The sequence below is a fragment of the Dipodomys spectabilis genome, unplaced genomic scaffold (genome assembly GCF_019054845.1).
Source record: "Dipodomys spectabilis isolate Male_0828 unplaced genomic scaffold, ASM1905484v1 ptg000092l, whole genome shotgun sequence".
NCBI lineage: Eukaryota > Metazoa > Chordata > Mammalia > Rodentia > Heteromyidae > Dipodomys > Dipodomys spectabilis.
In genome coordinates, this window is record NW_024870769.1 from 5799775 (window position 1) to 5815200 (window position 15426).

The 15426-nt window shown below is 39.5% G+C and overlaps 1 protein-coding gene across 3 annotated transcripts in view; it reads left to right on the plus strand.

Annotated features, from left to right (window-relative positions):
* The window catches only part of Tax1bp1 (Tax1 binding protein 1), a 71452-nt gene that overhangs the window by 18947 nt on the left and 37079 nt on the right, over nt 1-15426 (plus strand). For all 3 annotated transcript variants that reach the window (XM_042684929.1, XM_042684928.1, XM_042684930.1), the window contains 2 exons: nt 8655-8842; nt 13222-13380. In XM_042684929.1, coding sequence (XP_042540863.1) covers nt 8655-8842; nt 13222-13380 — 347 coding nt within the window. The remainder of the gene's footprint in view (nt 1-8654; nt 8843-13221; nt 13381-15426) is intronic.

Below are 15426 nucleotides of genomic sequence, written 5' to 3' on the forward strand. Positions count from 1 at the left end.
CAATTTTTAGTAAATGACCTCTTTAAACTTAGTAAATTAACTTGATGATCCTGATTTCTGAGATCAGCATGCTTGTCAGGCAGGAAAAGAGCATTTCATAGTGTGTCTGTCTGTCTGTCTCTCTCCTTTCCCTCTCTCCCTTTCCCTTTCCCCCCCCCTCTCTCTCTCTCTCTCTCACACACACACACACACACACAGTGCTTTAGTAAACTCAAAAGAGTTGTATGCCCTTCTGTGTCTTTGCTAATGACATACCATATACAATACCAGTGTTGAGCCCTGTGGCTCATGCCTGTAATCCTAGCTACTCAGGAGGCTGAGATCTGAGGATCATGGTTCAAAGTCAGCCTAGGCAGGAAAGTCCCTGAGACTCTTATTTCCAATTAGCCACCTGAAAATCGGAAGTAGAGCTGTGGCTCAAGTTGTAGAGCGCAAGGACAGTGCGCAGGCCCAGAGTTCAAGCTGCCAACCAGGAAAAAAAAAGAAAAGAATACCAATGTTAAGTAGATCGGCATTTGTAGGAGATAGGAAGGAATTTAGACACAAAAATTCCAATTTTCTTTCAGTTCCCTCCTATCAGCACACTGCTGTTCAGGCACATGCCTTAACATCTGACTCCCTTGGAACCAGTGAGCTCAATTTTGTGGGACAGACTGAGGGAAGACGGGCTGGTCCTGGGCTACTGCCCACAGCAACCTTGAACACAGCTCTGTTTTTTTCCCATAGTCTTCACATGTCCATGAGAGAAAAATGACCCATCTTCAAAGAAGCAAGACTTAATGGGGAACATTGTTAATAAAGTGTTAAAGCAAACTTAGAGATTGGCATTAGGTAGAACAAATCCAGGAAAGTCAGGCCAGAGAAGTACCTGTAACAATCAGTCATTCAAAGTACCAATTAATTGACTGACCACATAGGGTCCTAGGGCCCTATTTTGAGTTACTTCAGTTACTTCAGAAAACTGACTTAGGGCTGGGAAGGTGGCTCAGGGGTAGAGCGCTTGCCTTGCATGCCTGAGGCCCTGGGTTCCATTCCTCAGCACCACATGAGCAAAAAGAAAAAAGCCGGAAGTGGCACTGTGGCTCAAGTGGTAGAGCGCTACCCTTGAGCTGAAGAGCTGAGGGACAGCGTCCAGGCCCAGAGTTCAGGCCTCACGACTGGACCCCTCCCCCCCCCCCCAAAAAAAAAAAAGTACTGACTTAGCCAGGAGCTGGTGGTTCATGCCTGTAATCCTAGCTACTGGGGAGGTTGAGATCTGAAGATCACAGTTCAAAGTCATCCCGGGCAAGAAAGTTGGTGAGACTCTTACCTGCAATAAAGCACTAGAAAACCAGAAGTGGCGCTGTGGCTCAAGAGGTAGAGTGCTAGTCTTGAGCTGAAGAGCTCAGGAACGGCATCCAGGCCCAGAGTTCAAACCTCACAGCAGAACAAAAAAAGAAAAAAGAAAACTAACTTGTGCCATGGAATATGCAGAGCAGAACTTTTCCTTTTCTACTTTTCCTTGTTCATCCCTGCCTCTTTTGTCCTTTCTTGGGTGGCCAGTGGGAGAGGAGACAGAAAGCTTCCATTATGGCTAAGATTTAGAGACAGAAAGATTCCCAAGAAAAACACACTTTTTGTACCTTGTGAAATTCAGTTTCTGGCTCAGGCTCACTATTTTTTGTCAATGATGAATAGATAAAGCTCCGCTTAGCTATCATACAAAACTGTACATCCTTGAGATCTTCATGTGAAACAAAGAGTTTTCACAAGGGTGTGTGTGTGTGTGTGTGTGTGTGTGTGTGTGTGTGTGTGTGTGTGTGTGTGTGTGTGTGTGTGTGTGTGTGTGTGTGTGTGTGTGTGTGTGTGTGTGTGTGTGTGTGTGTGTGTGTGTGTAACAGGGTTAAAGTAAGGAGAAATGAAAAAGTGAGAAATAACTTCTTGCTCCATACAAAGCAAATGGAAGCGAAAGACTGAATCTTGAAGACATTTTTTTCTGGGCAGGCCTGGAACCATGACCCTCCTAATCTCAGGCTCTGATGTAGATGAGATGCATGCCACTGTGTCCAGCTGTGGGTTGAGAAGGGTCTTGTGAACTTTATGGATAGATCTTAAAACATGTCTTCTCTATCTCAGCCTCCTAAATTGGTAGAATTAAGTTATGAACCACTTGCACTTGGCTACCTACATATTTTATTTTATTTTATTTTTTGGGTCCGGTCGTGGGGCCTGTAATCTGGGCCAGGGCACTGTCCCTCAGCTCCTCAGCTCAAGGCTAGTGCTCTGCTTGAGCCACAGCACCACTTCCAGCTTTTTTCTTTTTGCTTATGTGGTGCTGAGGAATCGAACCCAGGGCCTCAGCCATGCAAGGCAAGCGCTCTACCACTGAGCCACCTTCCCAGCCCTATCTACATATTTTAAAAGGTACTTTCAGTAAAGTGATTTTTGTCATATGCCACACCATGGATTAATCTTGAGGACTTTATGCTTAGTCAAAACAGCCAGCCCCCAGAAGGATAAATATGGTATGATTCTATTAATATAAAGTACTTAGAGTAGAGAAAACTAATAAAGGCTGGGTGCTGGTGGCTCACACCTGTAATCCTAGCTACTCAGGAGGCTGAGATCTGAGGATCTCGGATCTAAGCCAGCCAGGGCAGAAAAGTCCATGAAACTCTTATCTCCAATAAACTACTCAGAAAACTGGAAGTGGTGCAGTTGCTCAAGTGGTAGAGTGCTAGCCTTGAGCTGAAGAGCTGAGGGACAGTGTTCAGGCCCAGAGTTGAAGCCCCATGACCAAAAAAACCCCAAAAGTCAACTAATAAAAAGTAAAATGGTGGTTGCAAGGGCCTAGGGAAAGAGAAATATGGAATTATTATTTAATACAATGAGAGATTTCATTTTGCAAGGTGAAAATGGATGTTGGCAGTGATTGCACAACAATGTAAACTTACTCAACAATGAGCTGTATAATTTTTTATTTTATTTTTTTTGGGTCCGGTCGTGGGGCCTGAACTCTGGGCTTGGGTGCTGTCCCTCAGCTCTTCAGCTTGAGCCACAACGCCACTTCTGGCTTTTTTTCTTTTTGCTTATGTGGTGCTGGGATATTGAGCCCAGGGTCTCATGCATGCAAGGCAAGCACTCTACCAGTGAGCCACCTTCCCAGCCCCTAATTTTTTATTTTTTATTTTTAATTTTTGTTGATCTTGGGGCTTGAACTCTGGGCCTGGTTGTATAGGGAGACCCTGTCTTAAATGACAACAACAAAAAAAACCTGAGTGTTCATAGTTTAAGGCTTTCCTTAGTGATGTCCATTTTATGGGTTTTGAAGACTGTGTAGGCATACTTGCTGCTGCAGGGTCATACAGAAAACAGTTCATTGCTCTTCAACCCTTTGGTTCCACCTATTGGTCTGTCTTTTCCTCTCACTAAACTGCTAGAAACTCAATTTTATTGCTTCGATACTTTTGCCTTTTTCAAAGTATTAGGTAATTGGAACCATAGTATGTAGTCTTTTCACATTGGCTTCTTTTTCTTATCAATGTACACTTAAAGTTACCCCCTGTTTTTACCTTGATAGGTCCTTTTATAAAAACACTGATGTTCTAGTTTGTTTATCTATTCATCTTTTGAATGACATTTAGGCTGCTTCCAAAGTTGTGGTTGTTATGAATGAAGCTGCTATATGGATCTGCTATGCAGATTTCAATATCAAGGGATATGATAGCTAGATTTTGTGGTAAAGTATACTAATTTCCTTCCATAGTGGTTTTACTATTTTGTATTCCCATCAGCAATGAATGAGAGTTTTTGTGGCTCCATATCCTCAGTAGTGTTTGGTGTTGTCACTGTATCACATTTTAGTTGCCTTTGGTATGGGCTGGGGAATGTGGCTTAGTGATAGAGTGCTTGCCTAGCATGCATACTGGGTTCGGTTCCTCAGTAGCACATAAACAGAAACAGCTGGAAGTGGTGCTGTGGCTCAAGTGGTAGAGTGCTAGCCTTGAACAAAAGAAGCTGAGGAACAGTGCCCAAGCCCTGAGTTCAAGCCCCAGGACTGGCGAAAAAACCAACAAAATACACTTTTCTGAGTTTTTGAATGTTTGATGTGAACATTGACAATATGATTATATGTAATTTTCACGTAGTTAAGAAACATTTCCTTCTATTTTGTTCCAGTAATACTCAGAGAATAAATATTTGTATTGCAGTATGAACACTCAGATGTTTTAGGGTTTTAGATGTAGTTCAGTGCTAGTGCATGTGTAAAGCCTTAGGAAAGACTGCCATAGAAGTAATATGCCAAAGGCTGAGCACGTGGAAGTGGTGCTGTGGCTTAAGTTGTAGAGTGCTAGTCTTGAGCAAAAGCAGCTCAGGGGACACAGTGCTCAGGCCCTGAGTTCAAGCCCCAGGATTGGCCAAAAAAAAAAAAAAAAGAGAAGTAATCCATTCTCAGTGCATTGTACTTGTTCCTGTGTCTTGTTACTGTTGGAATTTTAATCTTTAGTTATCATCTGAATTGCTTCACCTTGTTAGTAGTTTTCCCTTTATAATGAACATTATATGGAGTCTACTTTGAAACTATAGAAATACCTTTTTTCTCTTCATATTTTTACCCCACAAATTTTATGATCTTTGAATGCATTAATGTACAGCTACAGTGTTTGCTTAACAATTCTCATAAAATTTATATTAATTGAAATTACTGTGTTATAGGAGTTGTTCTTTTCTCCATGAATTCATTCTCTTTTATGAATACTGTCATTTGTTGCTCAAATTCTGACTTTGTCCATTAGGAGCTCCTCAGGTAGGTTCTGGTATTTTCTGATATGCTTCCCTCTGCTCTTCAAACTTATTTTTGAAGACTTACTCCTTGCTTTTCAGCACCCTAAGAAGTTTCTGTCTATTTTGTATATCCTCTGCTCCTCCTTTCTGTTTCAAAAGAGAAAAACCCAATAGTTGTTTTTTTTTTCTTTTTTTTTTTTTTGGTTGGTTATAGGGCCTGAACTCTTGGGTGCTGTCCCTCAGCTCTTCAGCTCAAGGCTAGCGCTCTCCCACTTGAGCCACAGTGCCACTTCTGGCCTTTTCTGCTTATGTGGTACTGAGGAATCAAACCCAGGGCCTCGTGCATGCAAGGCAAGCAGTGTACCACTGAGCCAACTTCCCAGCCTTTTTTTTCCCCTGTCCTTCGTGGTGCTTGAACTCTGGGCCTGGCTGCTGTCCCTTAGCTCTTCAGCTCAAGGCAAGAGCTCTATCACTTGAGCCACAGCGCCACTGCTCATTTTCTGGTGGTTAATTGGAGATAAGAGTCTCACAGACTTTCCTGCCCTGGCTTTGCTTTGAACTGTTATCCTCAGATCTCAGCCTCTTGAGTAGCTAGGATTACAGGCGTGATGCCTGGTGCCTGGCCCAACAATTTCTTAAAAGAATGAAACAAGGTAAAGAAAGTAGGTATAATAATGTGGGTGAAAATTTTATGGCATGACAGAAGTACAAGTTGTCATGTCGAAAACGAACTTTACAACTTTGGTGCCGGGAGGGAGGGGGAGGCTGGGAAGGGATGTGAAGGGTAAATAAAGGAGGAGGCTGCAATGCTTGATAAGAAATGTACTCATTATCTTGCCCATGTAATTGTAACCCCTCTGTACAGAATGTTCACAAAAAATAAAAATAAAAAAAAGAAAATTTTATGGCATGAAAGAATGGGCATAGTTATTAGATTTTTGTGTTGATATCAGCTAAATGTCTTTATCTTTGCATATGCACAATTATTGAATGCTTCTTTTTTTTTTTTTGGGTCCGGTCGTGGGGCCTGAACTCTGGGCCTGGGCACTGTCCTTCAGCTCTTCAGCTCAAGGCTAGCACTCTACCACTTGAGCCACAGCACCACTTCCGGCTTTTTTTCTTTTTGCTTATGTGGGGCTGAGGAATCAAACCCAGGGCCTTGAGCATGCAAGGCAAGCGCTTTACCACTGAGCCACCTTCCCAGCCCCTGAATGCTTCTTTTTAACTAATGATTTGAGGTGATTCTAGAATTTATTCATATATATGTAAATGTGTGTATACACACAAATATCAACTCTCAAGTGTGTGTTTCTGTTTGACCTAAGTGGTTTTAAAATATGATTTAGGATATAAAGCATGTACAAAACTCAATGTGATGGCACATTCCAGTGTGAGAGGATTAAGTTTGAGGTCAGCTTGGGCAATTTTATGAGGCCTTGTCTCAAAAGTAAGAAGTAAAAGGGTTGGGGATATAATTAATTGTTAGAGTACTACCTGGCATGTTTGAGGTCCTGAGTTCAATTCTTAGAACCTTTCTCCCCAAGCATATACATAGTGAATTAATGCAAAGTATACTTTGCATGTATCTTTGTTTCTCTTTTCTTCCTTCTCTCTCTCCCTTCCTCCTTTCCCTGTTTCTTTGTGTGTGAAAAATATTATGTGAGCCACATGTTGGTGGCCCACACTTGTTATCATAGCTAACTCAGGAGGCTGATCTTAGAGGGCCACAGTTTGAAGCCGGCCCAGGCAGGAAAGTCCATGACACTATTTTACCAAAAAGTCAAAAGTAGAGCTGTGGTTCAAGTGATAGAGCGGTAGCCTGGAGCACAAAACTCTGTGACAGTTTCTAGACCCTGAGTTCAAGCCCTGTAATGGCACCAAAAAAACAACAAAACTCCAAAACTCAAAAAACCAAAAAATGTAGTCAGACATTGACATATTGAATTGAAATCCTTTTGTACAACTATTTAAAAAATAATAAAAAATAGCCAGGACTAGTGTATCTCACCTGTAATCCTAGCTACTCAAGAGACTGAGATCTTAGGATCAAGGTTTGAAGCCAGCCAGGCCAAGCAAGTCCATGAGACTGTTATCTCCAATAAACTATTCAGAAAAAGCTGGAAGTGGCGCTGTGGCTCAAGTGGTTAAGTGCAAGCCTTGAACACAAAGAGGCTCAAGGACAGTGCCCAAGCCCTGAGTTCAAGCCTCAGGACTGGCAAAAATTAAAGAGAATAAATAAAGGAGCGAACCCAAGTCTTTCTAGAGAAGTATAATTTTGCATGTGGAGACATAGGAAAAAACTACTTGTGCAGGTAAAGATTAATTTTGAGTTAGGACAGTTCAGCAAAATTTATGAGTAACAATTGAAGAAAGAAGAAAGCAAATATTAAACAAAGCATTTGTCAGATGGGACTAAATGTCTTGCATATATTATCTGTGGACACTTAGGAACTCTGAGATAAATGTTTCTGTCACATACATGCATACATAAAGACAAGAACCTGTGAGTCAGAGACATGTTTAAATACAGTTAGAATTCCAGAATATATCTGTATGAGCCTTCTCTTCTTTTCAATATGTAAAACATATTCTTGTAGTTAATATTTTGTTTTTATGTGTACTAAATGCTAAATTTCATTTAAATGGTATTTCTATACCCCACTCTCCATATATATTATAATATATAATTATATATTTTTGTCAGTTGTGGGGCTTGAACTCTGGGCCTGGGTGCTGTCCCTCTGCCCTTCAGCTCAAGGCCAGTGCTATACCACTTGAGCTATAGCACCATTTCTGGTTTTCTGGTGGTTTATTGGAGATAAGAATTCCATGGATCTTCCTGCCCGGGCTGGCTCTGAACTGAGATCCTCAGATCTCAACCTCCTGAGTAGGTAGGATTATGGGTGTGAGCCACCCGGGCCTGGCTTCTCCTTATATTTTTTATGTTTTTATATTGAATCATTGTTTCTCTTCCAGCCTCATTATCATTATGAAGTACATACCAGATGAGGTCTTTCGTTTGTTTGTTTTTTGTTTTTTTAAAACAGTTTTAAAGAGTTTAGGAAAGAGAAAGTAAAAGTCAATTTGAGTGAGCAAAAGGACCCAGAAACTGGTTGTCCACCATGTGTTGAGGGATTGGATATTTTGTATTGTCTCTCCCCACCTTTTTCCCCTCTCTTTTGGCAGTTTGTTAGAGGGTGATTGATTTGTTGGAAACAAGATCCTCAAGTGGGTGGTGGCTTCTATAGGAGGACTTGCCTGGTTTTTGGCAGCACTCAACACCCCACCCTGGGTGGTGGCTACTGTTTGGGGTTGGGACTCACTGGCCTGGATTGGTTGGCTGATGTGTTCCTTCATTTTTCCCCCTCTGAGTTTTCCCTGACTGCTGTGGGGACGGGGGCAGCCTGCGTTTTGTTGTGGCTACTTCTTGCTGAATGTGGGTGAGGAGGGAGTCGATGACAGCTGGCAGAGATTCAGGGAGAACACAGGGGACTTGTAAGCAGTTGTAAGGATGCTGGACCTGAAGTCGCTGGTGGTTAGTTTTTATATTTATTCATGGTTATTTGTATTGATGTTATTTGAATTGATGTAGGTGAAAGAGCACAAACTTAGTAATTTAAGCACACAGGGCCCAAGTGTGAGTAGTATGAGCAGGATGAAGACTAATTTTGAAAGATAAAATTGTGAACCCTAGTAGGAAATTCATTCAAGGTAGAAAATATTGTTAAATTGAATGACATTTTATAATGACATGTTTTTTAAACATTTATTATTATTATCTTTAAGTAGTTGCACAAAGAAGTTCCCATTCTAGAAAACAGTATATGAATACAAGGTGTCTGACAACATTGTATAATGACAAGTTTAATAATTTTGTTTACCACTTTTAGGATATTATCTTCCAAATGATGATGGAGAATTTTATCAGTTCTGTTATGTTACCCATAAGGGTGAAATTCGTGGAGCTAGTACACCATTCCAATTTCGAGCTTCTTCTCCAGTTGAAGAACTGCTTACTATGGAAGATGAAGGAAATTCTGACATGTTGGTGGTGACCACAAAAGCTGGCCTTCTTGAGGTTGGTACCAACAGAGAACTAAAGCTCATGGTGCTGGCATTTAAAAGTTTTTCAGGTTATGCATGACTATCAAAATCCATTGCTTTTAGTGAACCTAAGTGTCTTTAAACACATACCTAAAGGGGCTGGGAAGTGGTAGAGCGCTTGCCTTGCATGCCTGAGGCCCTGGGTTCGATTCCTCAGCACCACATAAGCAAAAAGAAAAAAGCCGGAAGTGGTGCTGTGGCTCAAGTGGTAGAGTGCTAGCCTTAAGAGCTGAGGGACAGCGCCCAAGCCCAGAGTTCAGGCCCCATGACCGGACCCAAAAAACAAAACAAAACAAAAAACAAAATTCAAAAATTTTAAGGGAAGGATGCTAATTTTACAATGAAGAAATGCAGTAGGCACTGCCTTAATCAAGTCAGAATTACTTTCTTGGTTCTTTTGTGGAAGAGACTGTTCCCAGGTCCTAAAAATATTTTTTACACAGTGGATGATACAGTGAATAACTATGGACAGAATTTAGACCTAAAGCTTATTACCTTTCCCTACCCTAATGGTTCTTTTTTCGCGATGGCCTAATCTGTTGATTGTTGAATAATACACATTGAAAAGATGAAGCTGATTGGGTGAAAGGCATGAGCCAGTCAGTATCTCACTATAGTTGGATGTGAACATTGTTTTATATATGGTAAGTGTACTCTTTCTTAGTATATGACAGTGAGTTAAGGAAGTATCCTTAGTTTCTTAGGTGGAACATTTTTAGAGCGATTGTTTTCCTTGTTTATCTGATCAAATGAATAAGCCTAGATTAACCATAATTTAAAAAGAAAGATCTATTACTATGTTTTTGAAATAAAATACTTGGAGTCATTGGCTGGTCGTCTAATGCCTTATGTTTCAATTGTAGGAGTCATGAAAGAGAAAATGAAACTCCTCCCCCCCCACCCCCCATTTTAAGATCACATTGTCTAATATTTTTACCCTATACCTGAATAAAGCACAATGGTGTATTTTAAATATAATTGCATTTACTTCCTTTACAGTAATAATCAGAAAAAATGGCTTTTTAGGTTAGTTCACTGTATATTTTTTTGTGAATTTACACTCATATTTTATTTGATGAAGGTTATTGCTCACTCATAATAGTCAGATGGATCTTCTTAAACTTGTAAATATTTTAATGCCTTTGGTTTTCATTAATGTATCTTTAAGAACTGACACTAGGGAACAAAAGATGAAAGGTTATACTATATTACTTTCACAAGAGCATCAAACTAGAAAGTTAGAAGGAACCAATCTTTTTTCTGGTTGATTCTCTTATATCTTTTCTTCCTCTTTTCAAAAATTCCTCTCTTATCTTAAATAAAGAAATGTAACTTTTATGGGGTGACTAAAACATTTGGTAGTGACAGTTGCCTGGTGATAAGGTTTTTAGCCTGGTGTTTGAGTCCTAGTCAAAGATGCTAAAACAAGCCCTGATCTTAAGAAGTTAACATTTATATTGTAACTTTGAATACTTGTTAGACCACCCTCATTTCAGTCATTCCAACAGAATAACTATGGACATTTTGGTACCTGCATCTCTGTAGTGCTTTTTCTCCAAATAAGCTGGAAATTAGTACAAATCTATTTAACTTCTTCCTTCTATACAAAAGATATAACTGATTCTTAAATTGCTGTCCCTATGGAAATAAATGACCTAAAATCCTTTTTTTTTTTGAAAAATCTTTAAAATTTTCATACTATTCAATGATTTTATCTAATACTATATAAAATAAATATAACTTCTTCTGGTCATTATCTGGTTTTCTGTTGTCATTAAAAGTGATTGAGAAATCCTGCAATAAACTTGGATTAGATAATAGATATATTTTTAGAAAGGCATTTAGGGCCTAGTAAGAGATGTTTGACTATGGTGTATTTTCTTAGGTATGATAATAGCAGTTTTGAAAAAAGTGACTGCTAGAAATGCTTGCTCTGAAGTACATAAGAGTGAATTACTGCAGTTTGTTTAAAATGGTTTAGCAAAACAATGAAATTCATAAACAAGTATATAAAAGATGAAACAAACATGGAAATTATTAGTAGTAGTAAATTGAATAGCATTTTAATTATTTTGTATACTTGAAATATTTCAGAATACAGCTTTAGGGCACAAATTAGATTTATATGCACACACATTTTTTTTTTTTTTTTTGCCAGTCATGGGCTTGAACTCAGGGCCTGGGCACTGTCCCAGAGTTTCTTTTTATTCAAGGCTAGCACTCTACCACTTGAGCCACAGTGCCACTTCGGGCCTTTTCTACTTATGTGGTGCTGAGGAAATGAACCCAGGGCTTCATGGATTCTAGGCAAGCACTCTCCCACTATGCCACATTCCCAGTCCTTATATACGTTTTTAGGTAACTTAAATTCTTTAAACATTTTTCTGCTTACACTTTTGTAACTTTGTTTCCCCTTTGTGTCAGGCTTGAACTCAGTCAGGGCCCCAGCACTGTCCCTATGCATTTTTTGCTCCAGGCTAGCACTCTTATCACGTGAGGCTAGTACTCTACTTCTGGCTTTTTGGTAGTTAATTGGAAGTAAGTGTCATGGGCTTTTCTGTCCCAGGCTGGCTTTGAACCTTGATCCTCCTATCTGCCTCCTGAGTAGCTAGGATTACAAGCATCAGCCACCAGTGCCCAGCTTTTATAGTAACATTTTATCAAGCACTGTATTGTGAATTACATAAGTCATTGGGAAAAAAAGTTTTTTTGTATTGTTTCTGTTATACTAGGTCAAGACTCATCTTCATTTTAAATCTGCTAGAAAGTTTTGAGTCAGATTTAATGCTAAATTAATAATGCTGTTAACCTCAGGATAATCTCCTTGCTTGGTCTTGATTTTCTGTTGAATTTATTGAATGTCATTTATTGTAATCTACCATAAATCATTGTTAAATAATTAAGGCATAAAAGTAGTTTAATGCTTAAGTAAATAAACTTTTTCCTTTTGAGAGTATTTCTCCTGGCATTTTCATTAGCTCTGTTGGTATAGACAGATAGATCATTCTGAAAGTTTTCAGCTATTCAGCTTTCATAAGAGCCTTTTTAGAATTTAATCTTTTTGATCTATGATTCAAGGACTCGAAACTTTTTTTGTATGTGTGCGGGGGATGAATCACAGAGTCTTCTGCTTTGTGTGGTGCTTGGGATGAAACAGGTCCTTCTGCATGCTAAGCAGGCATTCTGTCATTGAGCCATATCTCCAGTTCAACACTGAAAAACTTATTTTAGTATGTATTAGGAAAAACATTTTTTTTATTTTGTCATTCATGGGGCTTGAACTCTGGGCCTGGGCACTGTCCCTTAGCTCTTCAGCTCAAGCCTGGCGCTCTATCACCAATAGAGCTAGGTGCCGGTGGCTCATGCCTGTAATCCTGGAAAATCCGTGAGACTCTTATCTCCAATAAACCACCAGAAAACCAGAAGTGGTGCTGTGGTTCAAGTGGTGGAGCACTTGCCTGAGCTAAAGAGCTGAGGGACAGCACCCAGGACAGGCCCAGGAGCCACAGCACCACTTCTTACTTTTTCTGAGTTTATTGGAAATAAGTCTCCCAGACTTTTCTGCCCGGGCTGGCCTTGAACCGTGATCCTCATGTGAAATTTTTTTTTTTTTTAATGTGTGAATGTATGTATTTTGTCAGTCGTGGGACTTGAACTCGGCCTAGCTCAACTTTAAAGCTCAAGGCTACTGCAGTACACCTTTGAGCCAGAGCTCTACTTCCCATTTTTGAAGTGATTAGTTGGAGGTAAAGAGTCTTAGAGAGACTATTCTGTCTGGGCTGGCATCAAATTGTGATACTCAGATCTCAGTCTCCTGAGTAGCTAGGATTACAAGTATGAGCCACTGGTTCACAAGAGAACTCTTATCTCCAATTAACCACCAAAAAAACAAAACAAAACAGAAGTGGAGATGTGACTTAAGTGGTAGAGCAGCAAGCCTTGATTGAAAAAGTTCAGGGAGAGCTCCCTGACCATGAGTTCAAGCCCCAGTAAAACATAGACACAAGAGGAACGATTTTCCTATCAGTGTTTTTGATTGTTATTTTGGATGAGAGATTGGTAATTACACCACTTAAAAATTTAATATGCCTTATTTTCACTATTGATCTGAAAAGTGATTAGCAGGCAACTTCATAATATATTTTACTCATTTTGTGATTTCTTTTAGTGTTTTATCCACACCCCCAGCCCTAATTTATTAATTTTTGTAACTGAAAGCTAACAAGCTGATTGATAATGAATTAGGTAGATCATAATTTTTTCTATGAATTTTATTTTTTGAAATTGAAACGTAAACTTATAGTAATATTTTACAATTAAGGAAAAATTGAGACTTTTTGTTTTGATCTATAGTTGAAAATTGAGAAAACCCTGAAAGAAAAGGAGGAATTATTAAAATTAATTGCTGTTCTGGAAAAAGATACAACACAACTTCGAGAACAAGTTGGAAGAATGGAACAAGAGCTTAACCAAGAGAAAGAAAGATGTGAGCATCTGCAAGCGGAGCAAAAGGTTAGTTGTGTCTTATGGAACTGATTGGAGTTGATAGTATGGTTGCCAGAAACCCACCTTGTCAAAGAACGGAACCAATTAAAAGTCTGTGAAGACCAGGTACTGGAAAAAAGTACCATTTAAAGAGACATTATACAAGAATAGGTCAGTTTCTATTAACCTTTTGCTACAGCTGCTTTTGTGTTTTAAGATAGTTAAAATAGTTTTAGACTCTTGTTACTAGACTTGAGAAGTAGTCTTTGACAACTATTTCCAGATGTTTTACATCTAATTCTAGAATAGTTGATAGACTTGGAGAAAGGGCATTGGAAATAAATCAGAAACCATAAACACTGAATAAAGGGAACATAGGTGAATAAACAAAAATTGCTTTTCAAAATAAGAATCCAGTGAATTAAGATATAATGCTAGAGATAAAACTTTGAAAGTACTATTTTTGTGTGTGTGTGTGTGTGTGTGTGTGTGTGTGTGTGTGTGGTTATTGTTATGCTAGCTCTGGTGCTGGAACTCAGGACCTCTTGTTTTCTCACTTGCTTTTTTGCTCATGGTTGGTGCTCTATTGCTTGTGCCCTGCCTCTGCTTCTGGACTTCTGCTGATTAAATTAGAGATAATCCTCAAATTTGTCTTTACATTTCTTTTTCTTTCTTTTTTTTTTTTTTTTGTTGGTGTGGGCCTTGAACTCTGGGCCTGGGCACTGTCCCTCAGCTCTTCAACTCAAGGTGAGTGCTCTACCACTTGAGCCATAGCACCACTTCCAGTTTTTTGGTGGTTTATTGGAGAGAAGAGTCTCACGGACTGCATGGGCTGGAAAATCTTCAGATCTCAGCCTCCTGAGTACAGGCGTGAGCTACCAGCACTCATCTACATTTCTTTATAGTGTCTATAAAGTTCTCTATTTTTCTAACAACCTTTTCAGTTAAAAAGGTTATCCTGCATTTTACTCTTGGTGACACAAAATAGACTAGAAAGTAAGGATTTCTAGTTGGTTATGGAGCGTCTTCTTTCATTTTTGATTTTTTTTAATGCTTGTACTGGGGCTTAAACCTGGGACTTTGAGCTTTCACTTGGCTTTTTTTTGCTCATGGTTGGCAATCTACCAGTTGAGCCATGCCTCTTGTCCAGTATTTTGCTAATTAATTGGAAATATAGTCTTTCAGTTTTTTCTGCTCAGACAGAGATCCTCCAGATCTCAGCACCCTGTAAATAGGTCATTTTTCAGATGTGTGTGCCAACATTCTGCTCATTTTTGAACTTTTAAAGCCAGTGTACTAAATACAGAAATATAGTAAAGTAGAATAATACATGCTTACCTTTAGTTCTAGGACATTTAACTCAGTTTTTAATATATTTCTTGTAACTTTCTTGCTGATATTCTTTTTTTTGGGGGGGGGGGGTCCGGTTGAACTCTGGGCCTGGGCACTGTCCCTCAGCTCTTAAGCTCAAGGCTAGCACTCTACACTTGAGCCACAGCACCACTTCTGGCTTTTTTTCTTTTTGCTTATGTGGTGCTGAGGAATTGAACCCAGGGCCTCATGCATGCAAGGCAAGCGCTCTACCACTGAGCCACCTTCCCAGCCCCTATTATTTTCTTTTTTCTGCTTGGTAGTACTGGGTTGGAACTCAGAGCTTTATACTTGGTTAATTAGGTGTTCTGCCAATTGAGCTATGCCTTCAGCTCTTTTTTTATTTGGTTATTTTTGAGATGTCTTATTTTGTGCCCACAGCCCTACTGGACCACATCCCTGCTGTTCACCCTTCTTGCCACACTTGGGATGAGGAGGGTGCTTTACCATGCTCAGCTTTTTCTATTGTGGTAGGATCTTGCAAACTTTTTGTCTAGCCTTGCATTGAACCTTGGTCTTCCTTAGCCTTGTGTAGCTAAGATTATAGAAATGAGCTGACTTTGTGATGTTTTTAGAGACAGTCTTACTATGTATCCCAAGTTGGCCTTGAACTCACTATATACCCTATGTTGGTTTCACTGGCAATCTGAACTGGATTTATAGCCATTTCCCATCTTTCCTTGCTCCTTTATTATTTTATAA